Source organism: Armigeres subalbatus, chromosome 3, assembly GCF_024139115.2.
Source record: "Armigeres subalbatus isolate Guangzhou_Male chromosome 3, GZ_Asu_2, whole genome shotgun sequence".
Lineage (NCBI taxonomy): Eukaryota > Metazoa > Arthropoda > Insecta > Diptera > Culicidae > Armigeres > Armigeres subalbatus.
Window position 1 is genome coordinate 330,029,423 of NC_085141.1, and position 17,006 is coordinate 330,046,428.

General features: G+C 38.7%; 1 protein-coding gene and 1 long non-coding RNA gene across 3 annotated transcripts; both read left to right on the forward strand.

Annotated features, from left to right (window-relative positions):
- Positions 1–616: 616 nt before the first annotated feature.
- On the forward strand, positions 617–16,308 carry LOC134225635 (protein preli-like). Of its 2 annotated transcripts, none has more exons than XM_062705874.1 (4): positions 617–818; positions 1,128–1,489; positions 2,027–2,240; positions 14,909–16,308. In XM_062705874.1, the coding sequence occupies exons 2-4, from the start codon at positions 1,398–1,400 to the stop codon at positions 15,242–15,244; spliced, it is 642 nt and encodes a 213-aa protein (XP_062561858.1). In that variant the 5' UTR covers positions 617–818; positions 1,128–1,397; the 3' UTR covers positions 15,245–16,308. The 2 variants fall into 2 exon arrangements, with proteins under 2 accessions (XP_062561858.1, XP_062561857.1); XM_062705873.1 differs by having other exon boundaries at positions 1,174–1,489.
- Positions 10,881–11,534, forward strand: LOC134221222 (uncharacterized). The gene is made up of 3 exons (XR_009982267.1): positions 10,881–11,007; positions 11,079–11,144; positions 11,230–11,534. It is a non-coding gene; the product is annotated as an uncharacterized LOC134221222 (long non-coding RNA).
- Positions 16,309–17,006: the final 698 nt, after the last annotated feature.

Here is a 17,006-nt window from a genome sequence, read left to right on the forward strand (position 1 = left end):
TCGGTTAAGAGTTTCTATGTGAAAATTTGGCTAATGTTTTTTATGGCATTTTGTGCACACACACGCACACACATACACACACACACGCACACACGGACAGACAGACATTTGTTCAGCTCATAGAGCTGAGTCGAATGGTATATAACACTATGGGTCTCCGGGACTTCTATCAAAAGTTCGAATTTGGAGTAAAATGATAGCCTTTCGGTACAACTTAGTTGTACGAGAAAGGCAAAAAACCTACACCATTTAGTGAATACTTGAGTCCACAGTATACACGGTTAGATGACTTTCTAACATCATCATCTAACATCTAACATCATAACTTTTTAATGACATCTAACCGTGTAGATGCTGTTTGAGCAGTGCCACACGATTAATAAATAGTCGTGGCGTACCTCCTAAATTTTGCTATTGAAAGAATCTGAAGGAAAATAATGCAATGGAAACGAGCGGTGCGCATGATCTTTATCATCAACCACGCGCCTCCATCCAGATGGGAATGGCTATTTTGAATTCATGTTGGCTAACTTGGCTCACTATCAAAGCTTCAGAGAAAAGCTTGGAGAAAAGCTCCAACTCTCGTTATCTTTTTCACACTGGGGCAAAAACTGTCAGCCGGAGGAACGCCATGTTTTTGTTTTGGCGTACGCCATCATTCCGTAATTTTTGATCAAAATAATCAGCGGTTTAAAAGCCGTGACCAGCCAAAAAGTGCTATCAAAATTGTGAAATCCACTGATAACATTGTTTTGCACCTGTGTGTTGTTCAATTGTAAGTGTAACGTGCTTGTATATAGGTTCTAGCAAATCGGCAGGTAAGTTTTATTCAGCATTTCGTCAATGTCTGCTTCTATTGAGATTGCTGACAGCTCACATCGGCTGGCCCAGCTGATTCCAAACTCGATGAAAATAATAACAAATAGCCGTCAGAACAGTTAACCCAGATGGTGCAATTGCTCACGAACCTGCATTTCCAGTCATAGGGCTTCAAATTTGATGAATTTCACCAGGTGGGATGACTGAGTTGAAGTTTGTTTGTTGTTGTTTTCATCGAGTTCTGCGGAAGAACCCCAATGATAATAAAATGGTTACCTGTTTTTCCGTAATTTTCACACCGGGCTTAGCAACCTCTATGAATATCCCATCATTACATGGTGCTTCCTCACACAGCTAAAAGATTGCAAAAGAAAATCCAATAAAAATCTACGACAGTCAGTAGGCAGCGAAGTGGCACTGCGACGAGGAGCCTTCAATGAGAAAACGTCAAAAAGAAAAGTGAAATCAAAATTTTGGGTGCTGCGCGCATAATCAGTGCAAGAGGCAACGAAAGAAAAAGACGGTCTACAATTTCGGCGAGAAAAATCTTAGTTGCTGTATTTCTCCGTATTTGAAGAATGGCCAAGTACTACGAAAACACGACGACGTACAACTATTCCTGGGAGCAGGTGACACAGTGCTTCTGGAACCGGTATCCGAACCCGTTCAGGTAAGAAACCGCCGACCAAAGGTCGGTTTTAGAGAATGTTAGTGTGGTGATGTGGGACACTTAGGTCGGTGCTAGTTAGTAACTAGTAATATGGACGACTGTGACGACAAAAGAATGCATGGTGTAATTATTTAGGTTAACCTATAAGTAGACCGACCGAAATTACATAATTTTTGAGTGTAGACGTGATACGAATATCGCAGTTTGTACAAATACAATTATTGTGCACCCCGTATTCGCAGGGGGTGGAAAATTCGAGCAATTTTAGAAGATCAATATATTGTTATGAGTAAAGTGATGTGGAACGCTTTGGCTTCGATTATTGAGGTGCCATGTAAATCAAGTGATAGCATTTGATAAACCAACCTCATTCGACTTGTCCCACGTCACTCTACTCGCAGAATAAGCTCATTATTGGTCAAGGTTGTTCCTACATGCAATAGCGTCTATGTGTTCAACGAGTACCAATTCAACATCTACCACCAACGACAAGCTGTATCTAATCAATTCCACTGCTTTTGACTCCGCACGTTACAGCATGCACGTACTCTCGGAGGATACCGTCAGTCGGGAAATCAAGAATGGAAAGCTCCACAGCAAGCGCCTGTTGACAAAAACGAATCGGGTCCCGAAATGGGGCGAGCGGTTCTTCAAGGCCAATTCCGTTAACATTCTTGAGGAATCGGTTGTCGATCCGAAGGAACGAGTCCTGGTCACCTACACGAGAAACATCGGCTTCAACAAGATCATGGTAAGTGGGTGTGGGTGATACGAAAGAGATAACGGGTGTTATTTGCCGGGTGATTGACACCTGCACGATGATTGAAGAAAGAGCACCACAGATGATATGGATTGTTTTTATGTGTGTATCGAAAGATTCGCGCCTGATTACTGTTTCTGAAATTAGAAATAATCAGACGAGAAGATTGCAAAATTGTGAAATACCATTTTTCAATCTGCTGTGAAGCAATTCTTTTATCCGATTAAATATCATCCAATAATTTTGCTGGAATATGTTATTTACTATGCAAATGAGCTTTTTTGCTAGCATTGCATCCTAAAATCAGAATACGAATCAATAATCGTCTAAATAGGTACATTTTCTATTTGAAGATTTGCATAAGTTTTAAGAGGGGTACCTAAGTATAGTAATAGTCACAGATTAGGAAAAAATATGTTTCAGATATTCCTACAAACTTAATTTTTTTTTACCGGTATCTCAGCAAAATATTGAACTTTTACCGAGAATCGCACAGCCGTGCCCCAGCAAACATGTTTTTTGCCGAGATTTCTGTCAAAATTGTTGATAATCAGCAAATAGTTTGCCGAAAATCAGCTAACAAACGCTATGTTTGCCGGAATATCAGTTATTTATTTTGCTGGCGCACGGCTGTGCGGATTTTTGCCGAGCTGCAGAAATAAAAACTGAGTGTGTAACGCTCAATTCGCATATATTAACGGAGGAGATGTTCGATGAACGAATTTGCTAGCATCGTACAGAAAGTCTTGAATGTTCTCGATGTCTGTCCGATGCTTGCGTCGATGGTGTCTACACCAACCAAATTGTGTAGATCAACGGTCAGATACCAGTGGTCCGGGTTGCGTACCATCTTGATCAGCTTGTTCTGCTTCACCTGGATAATATTTAGCGTAGTTGCATCAATCCACCATAGCATAGGCTGGATGAAGTATTTACCCCCCAACGATTTATTTTTGCTGTTAAGCTTTGACCAACGCTTGGCAAAGAACGTATCTATTAAGAAATATAAAACCTTCGATGCTGAAAGGAAAATTGCATGGAAGCCTTTCTCATGGAAACCGAAACGGCATTCGACGGAGGTCTTGGACCTGGTACATACGAACATCTGTGGTCCTATGAATATCTTGACACTTGGCGGATATTTTTATAAACCATTATCGATGACCAGCCGCTACACGCTACACGAAAGATAACGATTGGAAATTCGGATCAAGGAACGTGAGAACTTCGAATGAACCCGCACGTGTTGGGCTCTCAGCTCGTGAGCTGTAGAAACTCGGCGTGAGCGTGGCAGCAATCCAGGAAATATTCCAGGATTAATTTCGAGCTGTGGATCCCATCGCTAACTCAGTGCCACATCTACTATAGCGGCAATCGCGAAACAGATGAAGCATGTTTTCCGGTGAAAGCCGATAAGCGATAACATTTGCGTGTTGCCCCAACGAACGATAAGCGTGATGATGAGAAGGATGCGTTCTATGAGGGCCTTGATAAGGCCTACGGGGAGTGACCAACACACGATGTAAATATTGTCGATGCAAACGCGCAGATCGGGAGAGAAAGTTTCATTCCGCTACCAACGATAATGGCTGCGACTTGTGACCTTTGCTGCTGCTAGAGGGATGGCAACCAGCATTATCTATTTCGCATATAAGATCTAGGAACTTTTTTCAAATAGGCGCAACGTTCTTTTTGTGGTTTAAAATTCAGTTTATTTGTAGTTTATTTACAATTAAAAGTTATTACAGTTTGAAAAAATTACATCCAGGTGGAAGACTAATGAGTTTACATCTATAGCATCGTTACTTAAATTAACAAAGTTGATGTAGTTTGTTTAATAATTTGGGATATATTCAGGGCTGTTACAAACTAGTCGAATTCCAATCCGCGAAATCCGCGACTGGCAAATTGAAATCCGTGACTGTAGAAACAAATCCGCGACAAACAAAAATATAGTTTCTTACTTCAAAACACGTTTTATAAATGCGAAATTTCAATATTTTTGCTTCTAATCTATTTGTCATATTTGTCGATAGAAAAGAAAATAAGAGTACATTCGCTAATTTATGTAATACTCAAAACTGCATAGTTAACGCTTCAACCATATCACAAGCCACAGAAAATATATATGCAGTGTTGAACTATGCCCGAAAGAAATTCAATTTTTAATGTTTCCGGGAAACCCTCCATTCTAATCGATGTTGTATAGATTATATTTGAATTATACTTTTTAGTACGATATAAAGTTTTTTTTTCTAATCTCTACCATCGTTTTACAAGGGCATGGACGCATCAATAATCCGTCAGGCTATTTATTGATCAGTCATTGGATTTTGTACTTCCATCAATCCGCCAGTTAGGAAATAATAAGACCAATTTCTTCAAAAGCAAGCGACATAGCTCTGCAGAGGGCCCGAACAAAGCTTGACGAATCTGATGTAAAAGCACTCAGGCGAAATGATACCAGAGGCGGACAGGAACGGTTCTAAGACCTACGAATTTTTGAAAACTTGGATAATGTTTACGATTTGAAAAATGATGTCATAACCACTACGTATGTGATAATGGATGGGAATTGTTAAGCTTATATAACACGGCAGACTCGACACGTTGTTCATTTTCCGGAAGAGTATCAAGCGAAGATAATATGCACTAGAGGTACCAAAAGAGACCGTAGGCTTCATGGTAGGTCGCGTACACGATAGTGTTTTGCAATTCTAGATTGCTTTGAGAATAGGTCGTATGTGCAAACGAGAGATTCTCTTTGATCTCTTTCGCTAATATATCGGCTAGTTTTACATGTTTTGCCACATTTTCACTTCAGCATGATAGACAAAGCTTTTGTCTTTGGATATCTGCCAAGAAATTCGAAGTAAATTTTTGTATAGTTTCGTAATAATCAAAAGAGAGACGAGCTCGGTGGTCTAGTGGGTACCGCTTATGCCTTATAAGCAGGAGGTCGTGGGTTCAATTCCAGGCTCGTCCCTTTCCTACTTTGTATTTCTATCTTAGTTCTGTCTGTGATTCACGTTCTACCAAAACGATTCCTACTGTTATAACCTTCCACACAATCCCAAAACATCCCGTGGCATCTATGAGAGGTCGTAGAGTTCTCTGCATCTTTCTTAAGTAGGTGTCCAACTAACCATCCTTCCTCTTCCTCAGCATTCGCAAGGACGTGGCCAGGACAGATCTCGACTATTGGGGAAGAGTGCATTGCTTCCATCTTAGAGATATAGTGATTAGTCCCAAATCAATATCTGTGGTAACGGATGAAAGTGGTGCTACTCTCTCATACAATAGTCTTGGCTTGTACCCCCTACGAATTTGTGCGAATTACTCAATGCTAATGCTAATGCTAGTTTCGTAATAATCAAAAGAGAATAGATCTAAAGAGAAACTCTCTTTTGCACATACGATCTATTTTCAAAGCACTCTAGAATTGAAGTAGACCTGAGGGTACTAAACTTCAATGCGCCTTTTAGCAATTGGCCCAGGATTAACTGAGTACGTAAGAGTTAATGAATCTATATCGGAGTGAATCTTAGTAAGCGGAAATAGTTAGAATCTGCTCTCACATGTGCAAACTAGTTCGTAAGTGAGTAATCTCCCAAACGAAGGAGGGACTTGCCAGGATTTAGCGATTAGCCATCTGTAGTGAGCATCACAACGCCGTATGTTCTATCCATCGTAGGAGTCTTTTGGAGTCTCATGGCTCAAGTTCAGTCAGACAGTTTGTTGCAACTAAGTAATCACGAATAAACTCTCAATGGATATAAGAACAGCGAGGAATTTTGAAGCACAGGTAATGGAACAAAAACGCATGGAACTGAAAAAAAACTAGCCTATAAAAAGTTATTGGAATACATAATAAAACAAAGGACGAATACTGAATGGTTTGAATGAGATGCCTGCAATAGTGGGAGTCATTAAGCATGGTACAAAACTTGACGCAACTGATGGTCGGGCAATGAAAAAAAAAACCTATCTATCGTTCAACCCCAACCATTGACATGCGATCTGATCCTTTCTTGGCTCGCGAAAGGAATCCTGATTCCTTTCCTCATTGGTGTTGAACTTAATATTATAAATCAAAAACACATAAATAAAGACATTAATTCGTCTTAGACTGTTGTTATTCATAATGCTACGTTTTGACAGGGCAAGTGAATTGAACAACTCAGTTGAATTCAATTGACTGGCCAAAAGTTGAACATGTTCAACTTTCTTTTCGTTCAAGTGAATTGAATTAAGGTGTTTACACGTTCAATTCGCGTTCGATTCAAGCGACTTGCTCAATTCACTTGCCTTGTCTAAACGTAGCATAAGGCGCCAGTTATAAATTTCGATAGTTCAGTTTGCTGAGTGTCGGTCCCACCTTCTTGGAAAAACATGTTTCCGAAACAATGCCAAGAGTTTTGATGTCAGGGTCTCTAGATGAGTTTGCGGCCACTTTAGGCCCCACGGAAGCCTGTTCCAAGATGACCGTTCCGGTTGTCATCCACCATACGGTCTCAACTACTTGGAAAACATGCTTCCAAAACAATTACAAGCATGTTGATTCACATATTGCCAGGAAATCTACCGACAGATACAAACGCGGTTGTTGAATAAAGATACAAACGCGGTTGTTGAATAAAGATCAAGGAAATGGTAGCTCCTGGCTCTTCAAGTTTATACCTAAGCATTAAGCGCAACAAGCGAGTAGAAGTAAGCACCGTACGAAATGTAACTAGATAAGTACCTAGATAAATTATTATACCTACGCATAGTATAAATAGTGTAAGCTGCGATCATTTTCTTCAAGTCGAGTCAAGTACGAGACACTGAAGACGGCCTTACTGTTGAGGTCGAAATACGTATCTGTCAAGATACAATTAAGTGGTGGAATTCAATGGGATGGTATAAACTCGTCTTAGGACAAGTGAAGACATTCCACTAAAAAGCTCAAAATAATTTTCTTAATATAATAATTAGTTGAAAAGAAAATATGTATCACGTAAGTTACGCATTTAACAACAGAACGATGGCAAGTATGTGTGTGCCCAAAAAGTATCGCCCATTTTTTGGCACTTATCTTTAACTCGAAACAAATTTCGACGGAAACTCTTGTTTTCCATTGAAAATTGGTCGGACCGGATTATTGACTAAGGGTCAATTTCTTCACCCCCGCTTAGTCACTAAACCAGGTGTAGGCGGGGGTAAACACCAGTTGAGAGTTGAATATTGGCCCTAAAAGCCTATGATCAAATAATTCTTTTATATTCCTTTAGTGTAAAATTTGTAATAAGCCAGTTCTTCACTACATGTTTGGGCGTTTATCTTTAACTGATTTATTCGCATTTGCTTGCTTGCATTCAAGAGAAATTCTATCCCACTGTTTCCCATAGTGAAATAAACGGATCAGATTATGAACTTTGAAGCGTTGGCCAACATACATTTTTTATTTCAACAAACACGAAAAAGGCAGATTATTGAGGTTGAATCGAACAATTTCCAACTTTCATCATCTTCAGCCAGGAATCTGTCTGATGGGAATGGGATGAAGGTGACCATTTTTGTATCTATATACTTTCTTTTAAGTTCAATTCTTACCACCCACCTAGCGGTAATGGTGCCTTTCTCATAGCTTTCTCATAAAAATAGAACAGGCTTCCTCTTCAAATGCAATCTGTTGCAAGGATAAGTGCCTAAAAAGTGAACTAAACTTTTCAACGCGTTTTGAAGTATTTTTAAACCAACTGTTTTTAGTTGCTTTCATTTTCCGTTAGCCGATTTCCTCACGAATGACAGTCATCAACTCTTGGAAGATGGCTCTCACGCCTGGACCCCACATATCGTACCCGTACCCATCAACACATGGGCCGGGACCTACGGCTTTTCTTGCTATCCGAAGGAAGATGTGCCCAAACATTTCTCATCTTAACTAATGTCAACGGCGCCGTCTGGAATCCAGGTTTGCTGGGGCCTGAGGAAGTCTCTACAGTACCACTTAACCACCGGCGCTCTCAAGTTTATTTTTTTATAATCTATTTCATAGTGATATAATATATATATACCTATATTCATTTGGAGTTCTCGAACGGAAAGTGCTGCGTAACATCTATGGTGGGGTGCAGATGGCGGACGATACGTGGAGGAGGCGAATGAACAACGAGTTTCAGCAGCTGTTGGAAAAACCATCTATCGTTCGCACTGCGAAAATCGGAAGACTGCGGTGGACCGAGCACGTAGCCAGAATGTCGGACAGTAACCCGGTGAAAATGGTTCTCGACAACGATCCAGCGGGCCCAAGAAGGCGAGGTGTGCAGCGGGCAAGGTAGATGGATCAGGTGGAAGATGACTTGCGGATCCTCCGTATACTGTGTGGTTGGCCACGTTTAGCCATGGACCGAGCCGAATGGAGAAGACTCCTATAAACTGCACAGGCCACTTCGGTCTTAGTCTGAATAAATAATAAATAAAACTTTATTCATAATAAGTTTATCAATTACTAAATCAGATAATATCGATCAATTAAATAAAAATAAATCACCCTATTTCGTCGGGTTATGCTTGCTTTCGGTTTTAAATATCCGATTAATAACTTGTTTTAGTAGACCAAAAACAACCGATTTCATCGGGAATCGTCTACTGTTCATTAGAATACAGTTACTAATCCAGCAATTCACTAGCTTATCATCAACCGATTTCGTCGACTATATTTATTATTTAATGTCATCAGTAGATTAATCATGCGATTTTTTTATTTTCATCAGTCGATTTAGTCGGCTTGATTGCTATTTGCCCTAGACTACGTTAGCCGATTAACCCACCAACTGAGTTGATTCAAATCTATTGATTACGTTGGCCGATTTAATGTATCGATTAATCGCTAAACCGCCCTGTAAAGCTCCCCTAAGCGTCTGTGCAACAAACAACCGATTAGTCGGATGCAAAGTAGGCCGATCCAACCGACGAAAACCAACTAAGTCGGGGGAAAAGTCGGTGCGGGATGTTTTATGGAGTCGTTAAATTGAACAAATCAAGCATAATTTTTCATAACGACGTATGTAACAATTATGAGGATTCGAGAAATCCTTTGCAGAAAGTTGGCAAAACTTTTTCTAAAACTGTTTTAAAACTAAATCTTTTTTCAATACTTTTTTCCGCTGGCATGCATCATTACATGACACGTAATAAGCGTGCTTCACAGCAAAGCTCAGTTCATTCAAATTCACTGTGAAAAACGATAAAATTATACATACACCGGTATGCTACACGTACGTCGGTGTACATTGGTCGGTTTTCCATAGTTGCACGATTGACGCAACTGCAGTTTTGTTTTGTTTTGCTTTTTTTGTTACATAGGTCGCTCTCAGTTCCCATATGTTAAAGCGACGTATGTAACAGTGAGACTTCAAAAATAGAATGTATGATACATACGCCGATTCGCAAAAAGATCGAATTAAAGAATTTTAAGATCTGAAATCAGTAAAATCGATGCGTATTATATAAAGCCGCGTGTGATTGTCACGTTGAATTAAAAACCCCGTTTTGTTTACTTTTGTTACATACGTCGTTATGAAAAATTTTGCTTGAAATGAACATAAGTCATGCGGCAATCATGTGGAATATTTTATTTGGGATACCAATACTTTCACAAAAAAGCTGCTGGCTGCAACTGATAACGATGTGCTTCAGTAAAGGTGTGGGCCAACGTCCCCTACGTCTGTATTAGTCGAAAAAATAACCAAAACATTGCCACCCACAGTGGGCGGGCGGAATAAAACGTCACGTCTGTTGTGAAAAATGTACTGAGTATGCCCAGCTGAGAGTTTCTTTCTCGAAAGAGCGAAAGTTCGTTGAACAAATACTGCTTTAGGGTTTGGCCCACACCTGTAGTAAAGCACATCGAACTGATAATTCAAGACAAAATTTTCAAAACGACTTATCTGCTTTTGTAAACAAAGATTCAAACGACGATTTGACGAATCTGATAGCTCTCCCTCGCAAACCAATACCATCAATAAGTAGGTGAAGGATTCCGCTACCTGTTCATGGTGTTGGTTTGCGTGGGAGAGCTATCAGATTCGTCAAATCATCGTTTGAATCTTTGTTTACAAAAGCAGATAAGTCGTTTTGAAAATTTTGTCTTGAATTAGGCTTTCAGCGATCGTGTACGTACACGCACGTTTCACTTACACTTTTACTCGGTTTGTTTGCAACCACGAGCAGCTCCCGCATAATGGAAAACCGTATACTGTGAAATTGATATGATTCATATGAATTAAGTAATATTGTTACAATTCATGTAATCACCGATTTATATTTTGACTTTATAACTTGCCTCAATTTTCACTATAAGCAATTTCAAATTCACGATACCACGTGCGATTAACATACAATAAAGCATTACATTATAATTTCATATACTTGAAAATCAGTATTACTTTGTCAAAAAATTGTACAAAATTAAATGAGAACTATAACGGAAAAAGTCATGACATGGACCCGTACTTTTTAATAATTATGTATCATTCATTGGAAACATGGATTCATCGGGATGTCACGCACACATCGCAATTATATATCTTCCTATGATAAAACTATGATATTCGTTCCAGTTAGTTAATAATGTGTGTGTGTCACAAAAAAAGAATGTGCAGATCCGAGCGGCAACCATGTTGGACTTCTTCTAAACTGTCGTGTTACGCGAGTGATTTTTTACCTAAATTTATTTGGGTTTATTATTGAGCCTGAGTGATAAAGTGATTAGGTGAGTTCATAAATTATTATAATTCAATCGATAAATAGTTCAATGTTAATACCTGTGCTGAACATTTGCAGATCCAATTTCTATAGCCAGATGATAGATACGCAGCAATTTCCTAATGTTTGCCAATGGGCTGTCAGGTACGTATTTCTCATTAAACCATTAAACCATTAAACCCTCCACTTTTAATATAATCAATGTATACGTACCATGTTGTTGTTTCAGATAAAATTCAAGAAAACCAGTTATCTCGGCCTTCAACTGGTAGAATAGAAGACATGCAATAGTTTTATCGCAATTTAATATCCAATAAAATTTAAAATAAAAATGATTGAATAAAAACAAAAGTTCATATAAAGGCATGTTTTTATTTCGATGAAAAATCCATTAATGCCCCGTCCACACTAACAGTAAAGGTTACAGTACTATGCAAATTATTTATTCATGGTCATACTGTACGTACATTGTTACCCATATAGTTGTTTGCTTGGAACAAGGATTATACAACACCTGCAAGACATAATGTACTCCGAAAAATATGTACTGGAAAAATTCATTTTTTATATGGTAATTATACTTAACCGCCCATTACCCAAATAATAGTTTTGGCAAATACAACACAACTTACTGTTAACATTGTTTGTGATACGGATAGCTTATCATTTCAATGTACAATAATCTGAATTGCAAGAATATTGTTAAGTATCATCACAAACGATCTGAGTAATGCTCCGAATATGGTTTAGGATTATGCGGGCTGTCACGGCAAAATCAAATGGGATTTTTGCAACCACGAACCGTGCGTTCGTGTTGGTGAGAAATGTCGGCGAGTCCCTAATTCGTGACAGTAGTTGACTGGCAGCAGATGAAGTTACATTTTGTTTCCTCTTTGCAAGTCCCGTCCCAGGTCTCAACAATTCCGGAACAATTCCAAGAATTTTGATACCCATATTGCCAGGGTTTCTTCTAAATGAATGTGTGGCCACTGTAGAGCCCTCGGGAATCTATTCCGGGATTTTTGGTCCGAATGATCAGGTGATCCTAATACGGTGTGAAGTCATACGTCCTACCGGTAATACGAGTAAGCGCCGCGATTTTTGTTTTAGCTAAAATGTTGTAGATTTCGAACAGTTTTTCAATTAATCTAAATTAGTTGTTATAATATAACCATTTTTGTATAGCATTAATATGTTTTTGGCTATTGAAAGAGTTTCTACTTGGGGGTCGTACACTTATTACGTAAGCATTTTTGCTGGGATTTTCGAGCGACCCTCCCCCCATGTAAGATTTTTTTCATACAAATTAATTTTTACTTATATGGAGCGTTAGATATTGACCGATCCCCCCTCCCCCCATAAGTGCTTACGTAATATGTGTACTAAAATTTAAAAATTAAATTATTTTTTTGTTAAATGTCTTGGCTGTGCATATGCACAGCCAAGATATTCAACAAAAAAATGGTTTTCGTACGGCCGAATTGCCGAATAATATGCAATTAATTGAAATTAAATTAGTCATAGAAAACTAGATCCTTAATTTTCTCGGTTCACCATTGTTGGCTTTTCGGCCGACATCAATTGTTGTTCGAGATTTGGTTGATATAGCATCAACTTATCCATTTTTGAAACATGGTCTTGCAAATCCGGAATTTCAGTAACCAGTTAATCCTAATCGGTTCTATGTGGCATGGATGGGATAGCAGACGAATTTCTGAATGCATAGCAAACGAAATCGTCCAAATCGGTTGAAAACTGACGAAATTATTATGGTCAAACCAAAAACGTGGGTACACGAGTACCCTGTCGGTACGTTACGGGATAAAACTATACAGAAGACCTTTCAGACCAAACCTAAAATTTGTCGAATTTGAAGATGTCACGGAGTTTCAATTTCCTGCGATATTTACAACCTTTAAAAAATCACTTGAAAACGAAAAAGGTACCCGGGTGTCGGTAGCATAAGGGTTAAATTGCTTCTAGAATTTTTGAGAAGCGTTTTAAAAACTTCTTCGTCTGCTTTCCCTCATTTTTCTGCTTCTTCTTCTTCATGCAACATCAAAGTGCCAATAGCTATTATATATATACAGTGGGTCCAAAAAGTATTCGTCTAGCTGCAATTTTTTTAATAAGATGTAAATCTTAGGCGTGATAGAAGTGAAATCAAAAAACTTTCTTCTAAATTTGGTAGAAAACTTATCAACACATGATTATTATTCAAAAACAAATAGAAATTTCAATTATTTTTTCTTGTATGTAGAGTAGACCTAAATTTCGTCAATTTCGCTTGCTCAAAAAGTATTCGTCTATTCAGAAAATAATCGAGCGAAATACGAATATAATAGTTTTATTCGCATGTAATTACACTAGCACACTCTAGTGATGTCTAGCAACATTTTGTCAATACTCAATGACAGATCAGATAATGTTTTTGTTTGTTTGTTTGAACTTGGCGCGGAAAACAGAAACACCATGGGTGGGAAAAGTAAAAAGATGAGTCCCAATGAAAAAAAACTTATTCTACGCCTGCATAATTAGTGCAAATTGACTTATGACTTTGCATGAAATGTGGGTAGACCAAGGGTAGCAAAAATTCAACCATTTAATTGGAGATTGGTCGCATCAGCGCAACAAAAATCTATCAAAACAAAAAACAAGGTGCTCATCAGCGATGCTAAACTGATAACGATGAGCGATTTATTGTGCGGAGAATAAAAAAATCCTTAAAAACGAGTTCACCCATATAGGCAAGTGAGTTGGAGAGAAGAAGTGCTCAGATATGAACCAATACGAACAGAAATACTTGTGAAAAGTATGGGTATAATGGGCGAGTATCACGGAAGAAAACTCAAGTGAGCCAAGCAAGTACAGCATATTTGGATCAAATGGCCCATGTATGGTATGGCGGAAAAGGAATATTGAGATACAGCCGCAGAATCTCTTTTGAGCAGTAAAGCATGGTGGGGGCTCCGTCATGGTCTCTGAGGTGCTTGAGCGCAACAGGTGTGGGAAAATTTTACATTATTGAAGGAATTATGTATCACAAAATGTTCATCCGCATTTTGAAAGAAAATTTTAACTCCATTGCTGAGAAATTAGGCTTACAGGGAACATATATCTTACGGGGTGATAATTACCTCGAGCACACAGCCCAAAGTACTAAGCTGTAGCTACTCTATAATACCCCAATCAACTCAAAACGCCTCTTCAGAGCCAAGATATGAATCAATTTAACTCCATTTGAAGGTTCTGGACGACAAACTTTTCGTGAAATTCGTGAAAGTCATATTTCCAACAACAACGAATTGAAATTAGTGTTGAAAGAAGAATGGAAGAATATTCCGTCCCCTGTTACGGCTAATTTGGTCAGTTCCATGTCACAAGAACTAGAGCCCGTCATAGATACACAGGGGAATCCAACGAAATATTGAATTCCATTCTACAACTCCTGTTTTTGTTTCAAAAGCGCGATAAACCTGACTAGACGAATACTTTTTGATCCCGTATTCAATGAATTGTTATGTTTTGTTACCTTTGTTTTTGTTATTGTTTTATTTTTCTGTTTGATTTTTAACAATAAAGATGAATTGATTATTTTGCTACACAATGTAATCGATAGTTTTATTTTTTTGAGCTTACTAGATTCTATTTTTGACATTTTCTAGAAAATGCACAGCTAGACGAATACTTTTTGGACTCACTGTATCTCTAATAGCAAAATTTTAGGCATTTGTGTTTAGGTAGGGGATATGGGGATATGGGAATCTGCATGAAAAAAAAAAACAAACACCATCACTGAATTGCAAGAAATATTGATTTATTAACCCTTTTCATGCGAGCAATAGACAGAATATTGACATTTCAATTATCTCTTTTTAAACAAATTCTTCTATAATTTTGTTTTCCAGAGTGTCGTCGAAAAAGTTACCTACCGATCGTCACCAGACAACCCCGCCAAAACCATCGCAACACGGTCAGCGTGGATCGACTCGTCGGTGTATGGTTTCGCTACCGCCATTCGAGCCTTTGGGTTGGATCGGTTCAAAAAGAACTGCATCAAAACGGTAAACGGCTTCAACCACGTCTTGCAGCACATGTTTCCCGCCCACCCATCAACGTTGGCCGCTGTCCATACTCAACACTTAACCAAGGCCCAGAAAATCAAGGAAGCCGCCAAGCATGCATCGGACCATGTCAAGGCTCAAGCCGAACAGTTTGTGCAGAACATTTCCGTGAAAGGTTGAACCAAGCCCCCCTAGGGGGGAGGTTCGAAGGCACCGCTTGGAACTTATCGTCTCAATGTTCACTTTGCAACTCCCATCGGACGCTGGATAGCCGTCCAGTAAGTATAGCACCTTTTTTGTTCTTCGTGAAAATCTTTCACAACCAAGGATAGTAATTGTAAGTAGTTTAGTGTTTCGTTGCTCCACGGGCATATCTCGAACGCTAATAGCAGCAACAAAGTATTTGATCAACTCTCGGGAATTCCCAGATGGCCGGGATGATAGCTTTTCACCTTTTCTATTTTATTTTCTGCTTGAGAGCTACAAAAACACACTTAACGACGAGTAAGGGAAAGAGATATTTGAACAGCACCCTTTTTCCGGCTGCGAAACCCGTTCGGACTCAATCGCATTCCAACTAAATGATTTGGTTGTTGGGAAGTAGCGGCGACGAAAAAAAGGAAGTTGTAATAATAGATTTTCTCCAAACGGAAAATTAGTTCATCATTCCAATATCGCAAATCAACACACGACATTATCCAAACAGGTTTACTCTAATACCTAATGAATACAAGCAGAAACGAGCGAGAGAGATGAAAAAGACACTAACCGACCGCGAAAAGGCATAGTTAACTAAACTAATGTAACTCAGTTCAAGAAAAGGAATGAATCTAACAATTTATCGATTGATCGTTTCTGCTTTCGAAAACATGCTTTCACTTGGCACATTGAAATGAAATTAAGCAAATACATACTAGACGGAAATGGTAGTTGAGGGTTGGTCCTTTTTAATTAAATTAATTGAAACAATAGATTTAAGACATGTAGTATCAAGCAGTCAAAAGTCCAGAGTAAATGAAACAAACAGTTAGGCGCGATTAAGATGAGAAAATGTAATATTCTGACAAATCAGATCGTTACCGATTAGATAATGAAACTGTATGGAATGGAAAGTTAATCTGTAGATAAGTAAAATAAAATTGTACATTATGGCAATGTTTCGAATTATGCCATAGGGCGAGCCATTGAACGCGGAAAGGATCGATTGATTGTAAAATTTAATATATTTTATTTCGTTATAGAAACATTCTGCTCGTGTTGTGCTTGTCATTGTATCCGAACAAAGTCATTCATAATATTAAGCGGATTTTATACAAATCCTTCAAATATTTGTTGTATTTAATTTTGTGGGCGTGCCCATGGTTTTGGTTACCAATCAATATTCGGTGCAAAGTAAATTCGAAAGCAAACAATAATGGAACTGACAATGATGTAATGCCAAAGCTGTATGTTTAGCGTATGTCAGCCCATTGATGGCCTGACGATTGTTCAAAAATCCTCGAAGTTTTCCTTCCACCTGGATGAATTAATAGTTTTGTCTGTCAGTGAGTTTCCATCTTGGTCATTGCACATGCGCAATCTTGTGCCGTGCGCCATTGACAGTCACTTAAAACCTTCGCATACTGTTCCGATCCATCCATGTTAAACCATCTTTGTGCTGCCTTTTTTCTGTGGTGGATATGTTTATATACTGCCTCTACTACACAGTGTCTTTCTCTGTTGTCCACCACTCGCTGGCACTCATCATACAACAACTATTTCGTTGGCCTTAGTGTGCTGCTGTAGTCACTGTTTCGTGGATATTCTCTTACAAACTGTTTTCGATCTGTCTTCGATTGCTCATGAATTTCCTTTCACTCACTCACTCATGTATCCTGACCACCCCTAGGGGTACATAGGGCCAACGTAAAATATCTCTATCCTGGGCGGCTGCTCGCTTTAG

Coding starts and splice junctions, on each gene's coding strand:
- LOC134225635 (XM_062705874.1), top strand. CDS start 1,398: ATGGCCAAGTACTACGAAAACACGACGACGTACAACTATTCCTGGGAG. Junction 1,490..2,026: donor CGGTATCCGAACCCGTTCAG/GTAAGAAACCGC, acceptor CGCACGTTACAG/CATGCACGTACTCTCGGAGG. Junction 2,241..14,908: donor TCGGCTTCAACAAGATCATG/GTAAGTGGGTGT, acceptor TTTGTTTTCCAG/AGTGTCGTCGAAAAAGTTAC.